Source organism: Meles meles, chromosome 2, assembly GCF_922984935.1.
Source record: "Meles meles chromosome 2, mMelMel3.1 paternal haplotype, whole genome shotgun sequence".
In the NCBI taxonomy this organism is placed as follows: Eukaryota; Metazoa; Chordata; class Mammalia; order Carnivora; family Mustelidae; genus Meles; species Meles meles.
Genome location: NC_060067.1, coordinates 29,240,297 through 29,260,182, shown reverse-complemented (window position 1 = coordinate 29,260,182; position 19,886 = coordinate 29,240,297). Strand labels below are relative to the sequence as shown.

The 19,886-nt window shown below is 37.3% G+C and overlaps 1 protein-coding gene across 1 annotated transcript in view; it reads left to right on the top strand.

Moving 5' to 3' along the window:
* The window catches only part of GABRB1 (gamma-aminobutyric acid type A receptor subunit beta1), a 399,851-nt gene that overhangs the window by 269,231 nt on the left and 110,734 nt on the right, over positions 1-19,886 (top strand). Inside the window, exon 5 of the mRNA XM_045997484.1 lies at positions 7,332-7,414. Coding sequence (XP_045853440.1) covers positions 7,332-7,414 — 83 coding nt within the window. The remainder of the gene's footprint in view (positions 1-7,331; positions 7,415-19,886) is intronic.

The following is a 19,886-nucleotide window of genomic DNA, read 5'->3' as shown; positions in this document are numbered from 1 at the left end:
TCCAGTGCCTTTCCAGGATTGTTGAGGTTTCCCAAAGGGCTTACATGATTTTACCATCTACAACTTAGAATCTTGGCTTTCACAGAATTGGTTTGATTTATAGAGACAGAAGCAGACATTTCCATGTCCATGAATGTTCCATGAATGCTGTCAAGATACAGAATCCAGCCCTTTCCAATAAAAATAAAACATTTACAGAAGGCTTTATCCTGCATGTGTATATGTGTGTGTCTTGGTATTAACTTAGGTGTAGAGAAAATTGATTATCATAGTAATGCAAAAATTTTTTTTATTTATTTTCAGCGAAACAGTATTCATTGTTTTTTGCACCACACCCAGTGCTCCACGCAGTACGTGCCCTCCCTATTACCCACCATCTCGTTCCTCAACCTCCCACCCCTCGCCCCTTCAAAACCCTCTGGTTGTTTTTCAGAGTCCATAGTCTCTCATGGTTCATCTCCCCTTCCACTTTCCTTCAACTCCCTTCTCCTCTCCATCTCCCCAAGTCCTCCATGTTCTTTGTTATGTTCCACAAATAAGTGAGACCATATGATACTTGACTCTCTCTGTTTGACTTATTTCGCTCAGCATAATCTCTTCCAGTCCTGTCCATGTTGCTACAAAAGTTGGGTATTCATCCTTTCTGATGGAGGCATAATACTCCATCATATATATGTACCACATCTTCCTTATCCATTCATCCGTTGAAGGGCATCTTGGTTCTTTCCACAGTTTGGCGACCGTGGCCATTGCTACTATAAACATTGGGGTACAGATGGCTCTTCTTTTCACTACATCTGTATCTTTGGGGTAAAAACCCAGCAGTGCAATTGCAGGGTCATAGGGAAGCTCTATTCTTAATTTCTTCAGGAATCTCCACACTGTTCTCCAAAGTGGCTGCACCAACTTGCATTCCCACCAACAGTGTAAGAGGGTTCCCCTTTCTCCACATCCTCTCCAACACATGTTGTTTCCTGTCTTGCTAATTTTGGCCATTCTAACTGGTGTCAGGTGGTATCTCAATGTGGTTTTAATTTGAATCTCCCTGATGGCTAGTGATGATGAACATTTTTTCATGTGTCTGATAGCCATTTGTATGTCTTCATTGGAGAAGTGTCTGTTCATATCTTCTGCCCATTTTTGATATGATTATCTGTTTTGTGTGTGTTGAGTTTGAGGAGTTCTTTATAGATCCTGGATATCAACCTTTTGTCTGTACTGTCATTATAGTAATGCAAAATTTTTAATTGAATATTAAATATAACTTTTTAAAAATTTTGCTACTTCATCATTTTCCTTTTTTTTAAGATTTTTTTTTTATTCATTTATTTAACAGAGAGAGGGATCACAAGTAGGCAGAGAGGCAGGCAGAGAGAGAGGAAGAAGCAGGCTCCCTGCGGAGCAGAGAGCCCAATGCGGGGCTCAATCCCAGGACCCTGAGATCATGACCCGAGCCAAAGGCAGCGGCTTAATCCACTGAGCTATCCAGGCGCCCCTACTTCATCATTTTCTTTCCCCACACTTAATTTACTCTTAAATCTCACATAGTAGTTTATCTCCTTTCATTTTCTTTTTTTTTTTTTTTTTTTGGATTTTATTTACTTATTTTACAGAGAGACAGCTAGAAAGGGAACACAAAACACAAACAGGGGGGTTGGGAGAGGGAGAAGCAGGCTTCCCACTGGGCAGGTAGCATGATACAGGGCTCTATCCCAGGAACTTGGGATCATGACCTTAGCCAAAGGCAGACGCTTAACGACTGAGCCCCTCTCCTTTCATTTTCTTATCTTTCATGTCTCACAGCCTCAGGCTCTCGCCTTCAAATATCAAGGCATTTTCATAAACATAGTAGCCTACCTAAAATAAAATTTGGTGCCAAATATGAAAAGAATACATTTTCTTTTCACCATTCAGTAAGTGTTAGCTAAGGAAGAAGATCTATGTACTCACTGGTTATGACTCAGGCTAAGCCACCCATCTTCCCTCATCAGTTTCTCTGGGTGTTATGCCTGACATGGATTAAGGATGCAGCTCAGAGACCAAAAAGGCCATTCTTCAAACCAACATTCCTAAGTGATACTGATATCTACCTTATCACTGCTACTTACCATCAATCTCACCAATCATAGAGGGTGTAATTTTGATTCAGCACTTTCAGGTTCTTTTTCCTCTCTCCTTCCTCATATTTTTTCATATAGATTCTATTAAATAGTATAATTTTGCTCTACAGGGAGCTTGCCACTATAGAGTTGAAGATTATAGGAAATTCTCAGTAACATGACCTAATTTGTTCATTAACTTGAGTTCACATTCTTACTTGCAAAAGTGCCCTCTCCATATGTATATTTATGTACTTGTGGGTGTGGGGAAGACTGGGTTTTAATCTGTTTGTAGGCCAAGACTTCCTGGATTATATTTTTTCAGCAATGAGAGTCATACTATCCTTAGACATCAAATACACATGATTTGCAATTTGCAACTGACCTTAAGGTCACTGGTCATGCAACATACACCTTAATTAATGTATACTACAGCAACATAATTCCCATTCAGTCCAAAGTCTCATGGGACCATAGTTTCTAACTAACGGCCTATTATAGTGTTCTGACCTAACCTTCAAAATGTCAATAAATTGGATTATAATGTAAGCCATTTGAAAGGTCTTTGAAAGAAGATAGATGAATGTTAAGCTTTCATGAATCTGTATCTCTGGGAAGTCTGTGCTCAGAAAAACAGTCAGTTAATGCTTTTACCTTTAGCTGGTTCTACTCTATTGTACTTTCATTTGCTATCAACCAATAATAATGTTTTCACACACTCAGAATGAATGACTTGGGTTTGAAAGTTAAAAACAAAATTCAAAAATCACTTCGGTCTTGAAGCTCTCAACCTGTTCAGTTTTGTGATTTTTGGCACATTAGATTCCGCAGAAGATTTAGGATTTCAGGCTGCTTCAGCCACACTGAATGTGTGTTTTAATCAATTGTGGAGGTGACTAACCACCACTGAGCAACCACATTTGGCAAAGTGAACAAATGGAAACATCAGAGTAGTCATTCTTAGAGGTATTCATTGTTGCTTCTCACTCAGAAGACAGAAGAACTGCTACCCAGAGACATCTCTCTTTTCACTGGTGATCCTAGGAATTCTTGTTCAGTAATTTTTTTCTCACAAAGAGCTCAGGACACTCTACTCACTTAGCCATAAGTATTTCAAAATCTAGAAATGCCAAACCCTTAAATTAGCAGAGACCAATACTCAGTTGCATGCATTGCTACAGGCCATGACATAAACTTATGAATTCCTATGTGTGTAGGGGTCCCTGCCTGAGCATCAAATGATTCCTTCTTTCCTGAGGTAAGAGACTCTTTGTGAGTCCCTGGTGACAAAATTTGTGTAAGTGCAACTTTCTTTCCAGCTCTTACTAAACAATTTTGGAAGAGTTGACACCTAATCCAAGTTGAGCCAATGAAATCCTCTGGAGAATTTGAAATTTGGAACAGATAGATCCCAAGAAGGAAGTTACTTCACTAAAGTCAAGTTCTTAAGAGAAAGTCAGACACTTTTCACAGCACAAGTTCCTAGAGCTGTCATGATTCTTCCCCTTTTTCAGTTGTGATTACTTAACTTTCCTTGGTTTCAAAATGAAACTTGAAGCAGAAGGAAACTGGTCCAGGTGATACTAGTTGAAAGATCATCAGATTGTGAGCAAGCCTCTGGTGTAATGAAAACTGTACAACAAGGTGATTATCAATTAGATATTAAATCTATTGATTGCTAAATGGATTGATCATAATAAACAGCAACAGTAAATTCAGTTATGCTTTACAAAAGGTTTTTTTTTTTAAATCACTCACAACTCTAGTACACATACCCATGAAACATTTGTTGTTCATTTATATACAATGCTTTGTTGGTTTTTCAAATTGCTTTGTAAAAATTCCAGAGCTTCACAACTTGTGAATCAGTGGTTCAACAAAAGATTTCAATGCAGAATAATTCATTTCCTTATTCTGATATGATGTGGTTCACTCACTTGAGGACACATGTCTGGAAATGAGGTGAATTAAATGCGATAGACTGACCAACAGGACTCAAATGATGCTCTCAAGTATTCCTAAAGATCTCCCATAGTTCCATAAGTATTTGATTTTAATTTCATTTTTAAATATTATAATTTTAAACTATAATAAGAAGCATGCACACTGTAATGAATCCTATGCTACATTTTAATGCATTCAAGACTCATCATAGTATTAACTTTTACTACCAGATTAACTTATGCAGAGCATAAAGCAACAAGTAAAGCTCCCCTTTAATCCATAATTAAACACCTACTAGAGTCCAACCATCTACAGATGTATCTGAACCTTCGCAAAGGAGTGATTGAGTATAGAGGAGGTTCCTTTATCACCTGGGCGTTCCCCCCCAATTCAAGGAAACCCATGGCCAGTCAAGTAAGATTTTAGAAGCAAATGTTTCCTTCTTTATGAGGATAGTTTGATACTATACAAATAAAACTCAACACAAAAATAGCTGGTGCTTGGAGAGATTTAAGACCATAATTCTCATTGTACTCCCTGCCTTCAAATTTCTGTGCCCATTAAAATAACATTTGAATTTATAAGATAATTTTATATTAACAAAACAAGGTTTCATTTCATTTCTATTTTATATATTGAGGTTCTCTGGAAGATTTCATTTTATTAAAATTGTCCTAAGAGGAAAAATATTTGAAAACCACCATGGTAGCAGGGTTACTCAACCTTGGCAATACTGACACTTTGGAATAGGTAATTCATTATTGCTGGGTGCTATCCTGGGCACTGTATGTTTTAGCAGCAGCTCTGGCCTCTACCCACTGGATGCCAGTAGCAAGACTCTGCTCCTAGTCTGATGGTCAAATATATGTCTCCAGATATTGCCAAATGTCCTTGTAGGGGAAAATAATCCCTGGTTGAGAATTACTGGCTAAATCATGGGATCATAGGGCTGGCCACACTATTAATTTCTAGGGAATGATCATATCCTCCTGAATTTTTAATTCATAAGCAGCTATTAAACAAAGAATATAGTGAAGTAGATAGGTGATTTTTAAAGCATTTTAAATATTCATTGTGTCATCTTATTGAGGGTGTTTTGAGATATTATGCAGGCCATAAAAATAATGTTGTGGAATTGTATTTTCTGGCAACAAAAGATATTCATGATATATTATTAAGTGAAAAAATTAATTCATGTGATATGGGAGTGGGGAGGAATAAGGCATCTAGTAAAATACTTTTATGGGCTAAATTCTGGAATACAACTAGTCTTCATATTTTTTGTAAAATACCTTGAAGAAATTTTTAATTGAATTTTGAAATTCCTTTTGCTCTTATATAATGCTCCAATAAATCTGATTAAATTGAACAACATCCTGTCTAAGAGAGGCTTCAAAGGAAACATGCAAATGTTCACCTTGGTAAACTTTCATTTTTAAAAAAAGATTTATTCATTTATTTGAGAGAGAGTACAAGTTGGGGGAAGAGCCGAAGGAGAGGGAGAGACAGAAACTACATCAGGCCTCCCACTGAGCATGGAGCCCCACATGGGGTGATCTCAGGATCCTGAGATCATGACATGAGCCAAAATCAAGAGTCGGCTGCTCAAGGGACTGAGCCACCCAGGCGCCCCTAAACTTTCTTTCTTTTGGTAAGGAAAGCCAAAGAGAAAATGGAAACAGCTAGTGTATTTCTTAATAATGTTTTTAAGAAGGTAACAGTTAGGTTAGCACAAATGACCAAAATAATAACTTGTCTTAGCAGCCACAAAAAACATAGGTTAGAGAAATAGTTTGTTGAATAAATATACTGTTGATGGGGGAGTGTAAATTGGCACAACCTCTGTGAAGGGTGATGTAGCATAATTTTAAGTGTACATACCATTTTTTCTAAAAATTCCCTTCCTAGAAACAGCCAAGAGATATAATCAGAGATAGTAGAGTATACCAATATATTCAGAGCATCTTCATCTGTAAAAGTAAAAAAATAAGAAATGACGTAAATGCCCACTGAAGTGTGACTGGAAAAATAAATTGTTGTTGTTGTTGTTGTTGTTGTTATTATTATTATTATTATTATTATTATTATTATTATTCCATACAGCTGAACCTACTGTAGTAAATTTTTTTAAGACAGCTTATTATTTGCTGACATAGAACCAAATCCAAGATGCATTGTTAATGAAAACAAGCAAGGTTCAGAACAGGGAACATGGTAGCTTGCTATCTAAGACGTTTCCCCTTAAGAAGACATATGTGTCTTTTTTTGCATACAGAGTATTTATGGAAAATGTCCAATGTTGTAGTTCTTGGGGATTAAGGTAGAAAGGAAACACAACTAAATTTGAATCTCTTAAATTCTTTAAATTACGATTACACATTACTTTTGGAGAAGGATCATGTAATATTTTTTTAAGAAAAGTACTTTGTCAATTCCAAAGTGATACTAAATGTTTGCAAGCATGGACTAACCACAGGAATTTAAGTTACTCTCAGACTCCACATTCTAAGAAACTTGTACAGGCAAGAGAAAATGGACAGATAATGGAAACCCTAGTAGGATACTAGAGTCAAGGTCCTGGGATTTGCATAAACAAATAAGCTGAGTGGAGAGCAGAAGCTGGTAAATACGGTATGAACGCCAATCCTAGGATAGTGTTTCTTTACTGGTTATATGTTACCTGCTGAGTATAGGTAGATGAGGATCTCAGAGATGAATCCAACAAATCTCTCTAAAAGTGGGGAATGTGAGGCCCCAAATGTCATAGAAGGTGGGTTTTATAATTCATGTCATTTTTGTTGTTGTTTTATTACTAGGTTATAGCAGGAGAGGGAGATAGATTTTGATGCATAGTGTTGATTTCCTCCTACTCATAAGGCCAGAACTTGCTGTAAATATTGTCACAGACATTGCTAGATGCTAGTAAGAATAAGAAGGACCATGGAATAATAACAGCTGTAACATAACCATCATTTGTGGAGCACTGACTAAGTATGGGGTACCAGGCTAGCAGCTTTGAACACATTATCTCTTTTACTTCTCACAGCCATCCTTTGCAGTAGGTGTTTTGATTGATGAGGGGACCTAAGCTTATGGAGATTAATAAGCTAGAACCAGCTCACACCTAGTAGGCAGCAAAAAAAAGACTTGAACTTAATCTGCTCACCTTCACAAATTTTCATCACAAGATTTTGATGTCAGCTGGTGAACATGATTTGGAGCTGGGAATCCTGGAAATGAAAGTCATCATCCTTATGAAGCTATCTTTTCTCTCTTTCATCCTGATAGGATCACAACCACAGCTGCATGTATGATGGACCTACGAAGATATCCTCTGGATGAACAGAACTGCACTCTGGAGATTGAAAGTTGTGAGTTCCTTGGACAGGGGAATGAGAAAGAGGGATGCTTGCTTGACCCAATTAAATTCAACCTTGCACTGAGTAATTGGTACTGGGATACTTTTAGCTACACTCCCCTGCCAACTTTTCAAGAGATTCACAGTCTAATGATGTCTTCTCTCACATTGGTGGCTCAAGGGTCATTTCAATGCAGTTGTATTTTTGAACCATTAGAGAAAGTCTACTTATTTTAGCTGGACAATTTATGAACTCATGCTTTTCTCCTTAGAGTGGAGTTTCCCCCAAGGACTTCAAATATCCAAGCTGCATTAATAAGAGAGGAAAAACATTTTAATATGAAAAGACCTTGTGAGATTGTTTTTGGTTCTACAGTCTGTGCACCTGAATCACTGTAAATTCTTATCTTTTAGAAAAACACTATGTTAGAGTCTTGGGCACATGTGTCTTTCTTCACGGGAAGAACAGGATGATAAATGGTATTCATGAGGCTTGTGCTTTGGGCCAAAGAGTTGATGTTTTTTGAGTCTAGTGACTGATTTTTGTTTGTCTTCTTGGGCTGTTTTTCATTGACTGCTTTCTTAACAATTAGAATATTTTAGTCACTAATATTTATTCTTATTGACTTTCACTGTTTCTCAGCCATCAACATACAAGCAGTTGAGCCCATTTATTATGATTATCAGGCCTAGGCAATTTCCTGGTTTTCGGGGTCACAGAACAGTGACAGCAGGTAATTCAGAGCATTATAACATGGCTTAATGTAATGTGAGAAATAGATATTTATTTAGTAATCCAAAATAGTTCTAGATCTAAACAGCAAATGGCAAAGGAAAATTCCAAGTGACCCTATAGTATTATTAAAGAATAAATGTATTCACCAGTGTCTGATTACTAGACAATTCCATTAATTTTCTAGTTTTATTATATATAGGCTTAGAAAAAAATAAAGATGTTTATGTAGAAATATGAATAGAATAAATAGAAATGTAGAAAGATGTTTATGTAGAAAGAGATGTATATTTAGACATACACATTGATCTACTCCCACTAAACCTGGAGTGAACAAGATCATTCATGAGCTATTTTTTAATTAATATTCTAATTTTAAAATACATGGTATAAGTAAGTCGGTTGAAAGATGCTAATATAAGAAAGTATTGCTGGTGACTTTTGGCTTAAATGCTGATGACAACCAAATTCCAACCACAGAAATGGAATACGAACCCAACTATTTATTAATGGCTAGTGATGTATAATAAAATTAGGCTGAACTTTAACTGTTAGAACTTATATAGAAAGAGAAGGATGAATTCATTAATCATTCATACAGGTTAGCTTTTACACTTGACCCCTCTTCCTTTGGATCTGCTAATTGTTACCTTTGCTCTGTGCTGGTCAGCATTAGGATTTGACAACCTCTTGAAATTCCAAGATTTTCTGGTTTACACCATTCATTTAAAGACGTAATCAATTTTTTAAAGAAGCAATCGATTTTAACTTGAATTGTTTCTGTATTGTAGATTGCAAGTCCTAAAATTAGAAGCATTTTCTCACAAAATATACATTTTATTTTATAAAGCATATCAAGTTTTCCTGTTATCATAGTTTTATATTTTTGTTTAAACAGGGGATTTTCTTTGTTCATATTTCGAAAACAGTTGACTTTTAGGTCCATTTATAATATCATATAATGACCAAAAAATACCTGTAAATGAAGCAGAAATTAAACATAACTTTTGCAGGGCAAGGATGGGGTAGCCCAAGCAACCTGATAGTCCAAAGTTATCATAAATATGATGTAAGGCAAAAGGGAATGACCTGAATATATCATAATCATTGAGAGAATTCATTAAGATGCAATCAGTTGTCCAGATAGATCGGTGTGGCATAGTAACTAGGACCCTAAAATCAGCTAATATGTAGGAATGCAGGCAGATGGTGACCGTCATCAAAGTAATCCAATAGCAGTTCACAGAAATCTTGTACCTAAAGATATTTACCTAAAAGAGAGCAAAAACTCAGGCCTGGAGAACTGGTGCAATGTAGAGTCTATGACGGCAGGAACCTGGGAGAAGGGGTAAAAAACAGAACTTTCTTCGACTTGCCAGACAAAAGCTAGATATTAGTATAACACCTCTGTAACGTAAGTATTCATAACAACATTTGAAAGAGTATGTATCTGAGCCTCAGAGAATTAAATAACTTGCTCAGGACCACAGGGCAGGATATTGATATAGTGGGGATTCAAACCCAGATGATATATACTTTTCATCACAGAACCCTTGCAATCACTAAGAGAGCATGGCAGCAGAACATAAATGATTAGAAGCGTAACACCAATTGGAACCACTCTCAGCAAGGTTTAGGATGCTGAATCAACCAAATGCTTGTCTATATTTCCTAAAATTATCCCTGATAAAGGTTAGACTAGATCTCAGAAGCTGAAGCAGAACTTCGCCTTTAGATCAAAGGTCAGATGATTGCAGTTGTGGAGAGAGGGTAGCCTGTGGATGCAGGAAACCAAGTAGTCCTTGATTCCATTGAAGTTAACCTAAAAAAAAATTCAGAGGCCTCAAAGGACAGCATGGCTTAGCTTAATATTTTACTTAAAATGTATCCCTTTTTAATTAACCACTTTAAAGAGATTTTAAAGCTTAAGAATAATAACTTCAAGTAAGTAAGTAACATATGGCAATAATACAGAGTTTGAATGAGCTTTGTTTGGTTTTGCCCGTGTACACAATTGATATGTTGCTAAGCACCAATAAAACTGAATCTGTCAGTCATCTATTTTTTAACTCTTCATGAAGAGAACTGTGTTGCATTGTTTGCTGGAATAGCTCTCCCTGAACTGACAGTTTATGAAGACTATAACTGAGCTTTAAAGTGATTACAAATGAGAAGCTCTAGTATTAGTCGGGAAATAAGAATGATAAAGCAGACGTCTGCCAACATAAAATTGCTGCAATCACACTTTTGTGACCAACAGAGTGGAAACTTTTCCGACCTTACAAAATTTACTGGCTTATGTTCTCTTCTATTACCATCCCAAGGATAGGGAAATATTTTTCTTGGTTATGTCCTTCAAGACAAATTAAAGAGATTTGCTTTACTTTAATGTCATCTAGTCAAGTAAAATTGGAAAGGCCATAAAGGCTTGTAAAATTGAAAATTTACTTGAACCTGGAGCCCATTAATGGTTTCTTGGTCCTGGGATGCTATAAAATGAGTTAATGGCAAAAAGAAAATGCAATCAAGGAATTTAGTATTAAGAGGATTTAGAATTAGAAATCAATAAAGCTATCATGTGAAAGCTTGATAGCCACAAGCTTCCTGGAGGTATACAAAGGGCTTGCGGTAATAGTTGTGAAGGATACAAGCACCTTTTCCCATTCCCTGCAGTAATAAATGAGGAAAGTCTCAGCAGATAGTGTTACCTCTCATTATAACCCAAAAAGGTAGAAGCCATTTCAGGCCTGAAATCTCCTAGTGGTCTCATCTATCTTCTAGACCTCCTTGTATCTTCACTATGCTGAGTTAGCCCCCTGTATTTCAAAGAAAGAGGTACTTCTATTCCCTGTATAGACTGACCTGACCCCTGTGCTCAGGATTCCAACTCTGCCTCCTCTAGGAATTGATTTTCTCAAGTTCACAACACACTACTACCCTTGCTCTCCTAGACCTTTAGGCTCACCCTGTCTGCTACCTCTCTTCACAGCCTGAAAACTCTTCTCATCATAAACACCTCTGCCCTATGCCCACATCTCTTCTTAAGCTTTTTCTAATCCCTCTGCTTTCTTGATCTCCAAACTGCTTTAAAGATTGGTCTATGTCTTGTCTGTTGTCTAACTTCTTCTTAACCCACTGTAATCTGGAACCTGCTTATCCATCTCCCACCTCCACTGATAGTGTTTTCAGTAGGGTCACAAAGGGCCTCTCTTTATGTACCGTCTTTATTCTAATAATCTCCAAATTTATAACTCTAGCTCCAATATCTTCGAAACCCCAAACTGATACATAGCACTCTTTTTAGCGTATCTATCTTGATATTTCAAAGACATTTTAAATTTAATTTGCTCAAAACTTAACTATCAATTTTTCTCTCCCAAATGAGTTTCCTTTCTAGTCTCTTAATCACACTATCCAACCAGCATCCTGGGATTAGTGTCTAACATTTCCCTCACACTCCTCCCATCCAATCTATTGTCAAGTACTATCCATTCTACTTGCAAGATATGTATCAAACCCTCCCACCATTCTTCCAGCCTTACTGCCACCAAACCACCATTACTTCTTAACTGGATCATCGTGGCCATCTTTTTTTTTTTTTTAAGATTTTATTTATTTATTTGACAGAGAGAGATCACAAGTAGACAGAGAGGCAGGCAGAGAGAGAGAGAGGGGGAAGCAGGTTCCCCGCCGAGCAGAGAGCCCGATAGGGGACTTGATCCCAGGATCCCGAGACCATGACCAGAGCCGAAGGCAGCGGCCCAACCCACTGAGCCACCCAGGCGCCCCCGTGGCCATCTTTTTATTGGTCTTCTTGCTTTCACTCCTGACTCTCTCCAACTCATTCTTCACCCAGCAGCCGGAGTGATCTTTGGAGGATGTAAATTGAATCATATTACTTCTATGCTTTAAAAATCTGCAAAGATTTCCCATTGCACCAAGAAAACTCTCCATACTTCTTAATATAACCTTCAAGCTTCTGGGTGACCTGCCCTCCTTTGATATCTCCACTCTCATCTATAGCCATCTTTCCCTTACTTAGTACACTGAACTCCCAACACCACAGATTCTTTGTTTCTTGCAGACTAAGCTTTCTTCTGTCTCATTATTTTCACCATCTTGTTGCTTCTGGTTGAAATGCTTTTCCCCATTATGGTGATTTCCTCTTATCCTATAGTTTCCACCTATGATAATACCTCCTATAAAGGCTTTCCTGAGAATCCAAACTAAAGTAGGAACCCATATTCTCCTTAAAAATTCTGTTAGTTTCCCAAATAGCACTTAGTAGTGTTTGTTTCTGTGTTTATTGTTTTTTTTTCCTTTCCGTGGAGTATAAACTCCATGAAGGGAAGTTTTGTTCACCACACAATAATGAAAACCTAGTCTCATACCTGACAATAAGTACCTGTGGGTTGTGTTTGTTAAATTTTTTGGCTCCAAACTTTTCCAGTCTTTCGCATTTTAAAAGATAAGTCTGATTCTAATTACTTCAGATAAAATTTAAGGCAGAGATTCTTTTTTATGTGCAACGAAATATTCTTTCATTTGTACAGTTTTATGTTCATGCCTTAAGACTAACTCAAAAATGTAGGTTTGTAAGTGTGTCAACCAAGATCCAGTTAGGGAAAAAGAATGTTTTAATTACTTGAAGGATTTTGACAGACTGGTAAATATGATGAATTACTATCAATGGTGGGGTGGGGGTGGAGGGGGCCTTCACTTGAATCATTAACTATCCAAGTCCCTCCTACCTAAACCACAATCAGTTTATCAAAAAAAGTAGCATTTAATTATACCTGGTCATTTTTATGCTTGTTTCTTTTTAAAAAATGGTTGGGAAATTTTTAACTTAGACGTTGTGTTAACATATTCGATTTTGTGAACTATCTACTCGATCTCTTAGTTTCAGAATATTGTCATTGTATTGATTTAAATGTCTTGATAGTAACACCATGTATACATAATGTCAAGCCATAGTCATGTTGGATTATTTCCAAAATAAAATTGTTTCCTTGTCCAAAATAGAGCAAGTGATAAGAAAAATGTGTCTACCTAATAAAGCAGTCCAACTTAGCTATGGAAAAATACCCTGAGAAAATGTGATGTTTGCAGAAGTGAAATGCTAAGCTTTATTTAATACCTTGAAATAAAATCAAAATAAGTATAGCATCCAGACATGTGATAGGAGCAGTTCTACAAAAGTCTCTGCTGGTAAAGCCACATGTAAAGAAATGTGTCCAGTTCTTAATGCCATATTAAGATAATTTCCTTCAGAGGACAAGACCAAGATATCTGGAAAGAAAATTTTAGGGTGGCATAACAGCCATTTCCAAATGTTTTAAATGCTATCATATAAAAGAGAAACGTTATGTTTGGTGTTGCCCAGTGTATTAGTTGGGATATTCTAGAGAAACGTAACGAATGACACATAAATGATGATAGATAGATAGATGATAGATAGAGGAGGAGAGAAATTTATTATAAGAAGTTGGCTCACACAGTTATGAAAGTGGATAAGTCCAAGATCTGTAGCATGAGTCAGCAAACTGAAGAGTTTGATGGTGTGGTTCTAGTTGGAAGGCCAGCAGGCTTGAGATCCAAGAAGAGCCATGTTTCAATTTGAGCCTGAAAACAGGAAGAAAACTGATTGTCCCCAGTCAAAGATAGTGATGCAGAAGGAACTCTTTCCTACTCTGAAGATGGTCAATCTTTTTGTTTCGTTAGGGCCTTCAACTGATTGGGAGAGGCCGGGTCACATTAAGGAGTACAGTCTACTTACTCAGTTTGCTGATTAAAATGCTATTCTCATCCATAAATATCCTCACAGGAACATGCAGAATAATGTTTGACCAACCATCTGGGCACGCCAGTCAAGATGACAGAACTCACAACCAGAGTGCTTGATTTGAACCCATTTAATTCAATTCAACTAGCATTTCTTAAGTGGTGACCATATGTGGTTCTGTGTGCAAAGTAAATCCTGACAATACAGTAGCAACCAAGCACACAGGTGGGCAGAAGTTACAGGAGGGCGTATGTAGAATGTAAGAGAAATATTTGCAGTGAACAAAGTTGACCATTCATGAAATATGTCCTTACTAAAGAAAGACATCCCAGGGGTGCCTGGGTGGCTCAGTGGATTAAGCCGCTGCCTTCAGCTCAGGTCATGATCTCAGGGTCCTGGGATCGAGCCCCGCATCGGGCTCTGTGCTCTGCAGGGAGCCTGCTTCCTCCTCTCTCTCTGCCTGCCTCTCTGCCTACTTGTGATCTCTCTCTCTGTCAAATAAATAAATAAAATCTTTAAAAAAAAAAGAAAAAAAAGAAAGACATCCCATCCCACAGAGACTTTTCAATTAATTGGAAATGACCACCTACCAGTATTAATGTAAAAAAGAGATTCCTCTTTGAGAGGCCAGTTAATTATACAACCTTAAAGATGTCTTTAAGCCCTAAAATCTAAGACTCTGAGGGTTTATTTAATTTAGTTACATCACCAACAAATTACTTTATGTGCTTGCTAAAATACTGGTTCTAAAGTGATTGTGATTTATAAAGGATATTAGAATATAGGGAAAATGCTATGAATACATGAACATACACTCACAAGAAAAATATGAAATATAGGATAATTATAAGCAAAGCCTTTGAATCATTCTTACCTTATTGCTTCTTGCCAAATCATTAATTCTGATCTGAAATAATTTAAAAATAGCATCTACAACATGCTGCACACTGTCTATTTATGGATGCTAAACACCAAAAATAACAAAAGTAAATTGAACTTCATGAATGATTCATGGCTTCCCTTGCTTTATGTCCCCATTGTCTAGGAAATTAGCAGCATTGGATATCTCCTTAGATAAATTTGATTTTGCCATATTCAGTAGGCTACTTAATGAAAATGAATATTTCACATTTATGTTCATGGAAATGTTAATGAATTTTAGTGCCTGTAGCTTTTTTGATGAGCAGAGGGGTGGGTGTAGTGAAGAAAGGAATACTTTCTGAATTAATTTATTCCTTTTTCCAGGCGGCTTCTTTGAAACTGTGAAAAAGCACTCTTTGTGAAAAGTCTCTGATCCTTTAAAGTTATAAAATAAAAGCCAGTGGAGGAATGGAGTCCTTTCATGAAAATTAGCTTTACAATCAACTTGACTATAAAGTTAGCCTTTTGGCTGTTTACTTCAATCCTGTAGGCAATTTATTATCCATATATGGGTAAGTGGCCCTGTAGATTGATCACAAGATCTCTGATTTACCAATTCGGATTTCTAGAAAGTTATTCTCTCCTTACTGCTATGATGGATGACTACTAGCTTCCTCAGAGGAAGTCAAAATAAAGCTTATCATTTTGCCTAAATGCTTTAGGTATTAACCAAATACTTATAGATACATTTTGTTTTTTTATTTTTTAATATTTTATTTATTTGACAGAGAGAAATCACAACTAGGCAGAGAGGCAGGCAGAGAGAGGAGGAAGCAGGCTCCCCGCAGAGCAGAGAGCCCGACGGGGGGCTCGATCCCAGGACCCTGAGATCATGACCTGAGCCGAAGGCAGAGGCTTTAACCCACTGAGCCACCCAGGCGCCCCATAGACACATTTTATAATGGAACATCAATCTCCTAGAACTAGAAGAGCTTTGGTTCACTTTAGATGCAAACTGAATAATAATATAATAATAATAATGATAGCTAATATTTATTGATTATACATTATGGGCCATGCACCTAACAAGATATCCTACTGTATATTCACCAAAACCCTATTGTTCTATCCTACTTTATAGAGGAAAAAATCAAAGTGCCGTGGTGGTAATTTGCCTCAAGTCACAAAATGATAATGGTCCAAATGATATTTGAACTTAAGCAATCTGACTTGAAAGTCTAAGACTTAGCCCTTATATTATAGCGTCTTAAGAAAAGTCTTCTCTCGAGTTTCCCCACTGTGTGTGAGTAGGGTGGTTTTTAGGTATGTTATATCTGAACACAAAGTAGACACCTGAGAACAGAGCAGGTTTTAACTGATCCTTCTCTATACTGAATCTGTCTCGTTTCATCTTCTACATGGGCATTTATTTTCTGACATTCTTGTCAACTAAACTAAATATTGATCTAATTTAAAGAACAACTATTATTTCACCAGGTCATTTCTATAATTGCAACAGATGACCCAATGGTCAGAAATCCTTTATGGCTACAGATACTAGTTCCCAAATCCTTTTCATATGGCATTAGGCCTGACTGACTGTAGTGGGGCTGTAGTTTCAAAGTCTGTTCTGTACTCATCATATGGATGCGTGAACATCTGCAGTCTTGGAAATGGACATATTCTCTTGGGAGGTCTTGACTTGTATTGTTCCCTGAACCACATCCATATATGAACTGTAATAATATGTATAATTTAGTTTTCATATAACTTGATTTATTCTTACTTTTAAGATCAAAGATTTTTAAGGGGAGCTTTCAAAATATTGATACCATGGGGTGTATGGGTGGCTCAGTCAGTTAAGCATCTGACTCTTGATCTTGGCTCAGGTATTGATCTTAGGGTTGTGAGTTCAGGCCCCATGTTGGACTCCACACTTGGCATGGAAACTACTTAGAAAAGCATTGTAAAATGTTGATACCATGACCCCACCCTGGATAATACCATCCAAATTTGTGGAAGCTGGGCCCTTGCACAACCATTTTTAGCTCCCCGGTGATTTCAATATGCAGTCAAGCTTGACAGGCACTGCATTAAGGCTATAATGCTTTGAATTTTTTCTCCTCTCTTTCTAATAGACCCAGTTCTCTAAATGGGAAACTAAATGGAAACAGAACTGAGAGAAAAAAGTACAGCAAAGAACAGAAAATAGCATGATTTTTCAAAGAAAGAAATCATTGAAATGATCAAAGGAGAAAATTTAAGCTATTCTTTTCTTTATCCCCTCTGGCAAAAGGCTCCTTTTATTTTTTTTTTCCTTTGAAAGTGCATGCCTTGAAATAAATAGTAGACCAATGGACCCTGCATTTCACTGGAATTAAGTGCTTCAACCAGACATTGAAAGCCATGTAGTAATAAGTTAAGTTGTTACAAGACACTTATCTATTCTAAAAACCCAATACATATACCATGCATTAATATGAATGCAATCGATGACACATTAATTTGTATGATGATATTGTGGGGAATGGAGTTATCTACTTGGGAGAGAGTGGTGTGCACACTGGCTGCTTTAGTAACATTTGCTTTCATGTTTAACATGAAAAGAAAAGGAAAAAGCTAGTTAAAATTTATATTTGAATGAATGCACAGCAATAAGGCTTTCACAGGAATGGCTTATCAAACCAAAATCAAGTATACTTTGTTTCAACCACAAAAAAATAATACAGTGATTTCAGTATTCATCTTCATCTCCCTGCACCCTGACTGCAATCATCTGATTGTGTAAAAGAGCAGATTTGTCACAGAACTCCCAGGAGGTGATCGCATTGATTTCAAATAGATTGTATTCCCAGTTCTTTAATTGATAGCCCTGCAATTCCAACAAAGAAAATCCCACTGACTAGAGCCCAAGGGTTTCTGTTCTTACCTTAGAAAGTAGCAGAGTGGACACCCCTTACCTGTATGATATGCTCCCTGCCCCGACTTGTCAAACCTTCACGTCCTCATGGGGATCTTGTTATAAAATGCGTTCTAGGAGCACGTGGGTGGCTCAGTGGGTTAAGCCTCTGCCTTCGGCTCAAGTCATGATCTCAGAGTTCTGGGATCTAAGCCCTGCATTGGGCTCTCTGCTCAGCTCAGCGGGGAGACTGCTTCCTTCTCTCTGCCTCCCTCTCTGCCTACTTGGGATCTCTGTCTGTCAAATAAATAAATAAAATCTTTTTCTAAAAAATGGGAAGGGAGGTGAACCATAAGAGACTATGGACTCTGAAAAGCAACCTGAGGGTTTTGAAGGGTCAGGGGTGGGAGGTTGGGGGAACAGGTGGTGGGTAATAGGGAGGGCACGTTTTGCATGGAGCACTGGGTGTTGTGCAAAAACAATGAATACTGTTACGCTGAAAAAAAATAAATAAAATGGAAAAAAATTCATTTTAGTTTAATGAGCTTGTGCTGGGGCCTGAGAGTCTGCATTCCTCCTGTGCTACCTGGGGACACCTATGCTGTTGGTCCATGGACCACAGTGAGTAGTAAGAATCTGAAGTAAAAAAAAACAAAAAACAAAAAACAAAAAAACCTGTCTCACCTGTCTGCCTCAATCTACATTTTACATTTCCAGGCTGTTTGTTTCCTACTGAGATTTAAATAATTAGCTAAAAGCCCTGTCACACTGGCTGTTCAGCACATGATTCAAGTGAGTTTTGAGTTTTAAGTTAACCAAAGCAGAAAAGTCATTTTCAGGTGACCTGAATAACTTTCAAACACTGAAGCCCAAACAGCTTGGACTTTGTAAAGTACTTGGGGTATGTAACATTTGTGGCCTACCTTTTCATATGTGGAAGATTCCCAGATACAGTATGTCATTAGTACCCTTAAACCCACCTTAAAAATAATACATGGGCAGGGGTGCCTGGAAGGCTCAGTGGGTTAAGTCTCTGCCTTCGCCTCAGGTCATGATCTCGGGGTCCTGGGATCGAGCCCCGCATCAGGTTCTCTGCTCAGCAGGGAGCCTGTTTCCCTCTCTCTCTCTCTGCCTGCCTCTCTATCTACTTGGTGATCTCTCTCTGTCAAATAAGTAGATAAAATCTTTAAAAAAATAGATGAGCAAATATTTTGTATACAGAAAAGATTTAATCTCAATAATGGAGAAAATAATGAAGAATATTCTAATGATTTTACTTGACTCTGTCTACTAACTAGACGATTTTAGTGGAAGGAGCAACATTTACACCTCAGCTACCTAAAGACCTGGGACTTAATGAGTCATTCTGAAGAGTCCGAGTCTGCCAGACTTTAATTTAATATTTTGATGTGAATCTTTCTCAACAGAGAATTCTAAAAATTACTTATTCTTTTTTCATGATTCAGAGATACAGTCATAACTATTTCTCACGAGGTGCTGAAGCTCTAGCTTCCCAGGAAGCAAAGGCAGGTATAAGGGGTTCACACTCTGATCTTCATGATGTCTGTAAGCACTAATTTTTTGTGAGTGACTTCCTGGGCGGAGGGATGAAAGCCCCTTTCTACATAATTCATGTGTCAATTTTTTGAAAATGTGTACTCAGTTAAGTAAGCATGTTTTTACAACTCAAGACAAGGCATTTTCTTGGCAGAGTTCTCATTTAATGTAACCTAGTCTCCTCATTGGGGATCAGTAATAATTCGACCAAGAGTCATTAGTTTCAAGGTCTCAGTCATTGTCCAGATCCTCAGTGACTACTTCCTCATCACCTTCCTCCCTCCTGACTGCCATGGTGATGGGTTCTAAGTCACCTGTATTCATTCAGTATCCAGTTACTGAGTTATAAGGGTTTTCGACCTGTAATGTCCCACTATTGATGTCATCATTTTATCTCTTCATCTCTGAATTTAAACATGTTATTCATGCCAAAATTCTACCTTATTATTTTGAGAAAAGATATTTTACATAATTGTCATCTGATCTTATTGGAAGTATTAGGAAATTCTCCAAGAAATAAAAAGTAATACTCTCCCTGTTGTCCTTCGGATTCTTCACATTAAGCCTTTAAGCTAGTAGATAATCAAAGGGTCAAGCCTGACATTGTTAAATTTTCACAGTTCCTAACCAATATTTATAGTTATAATAAA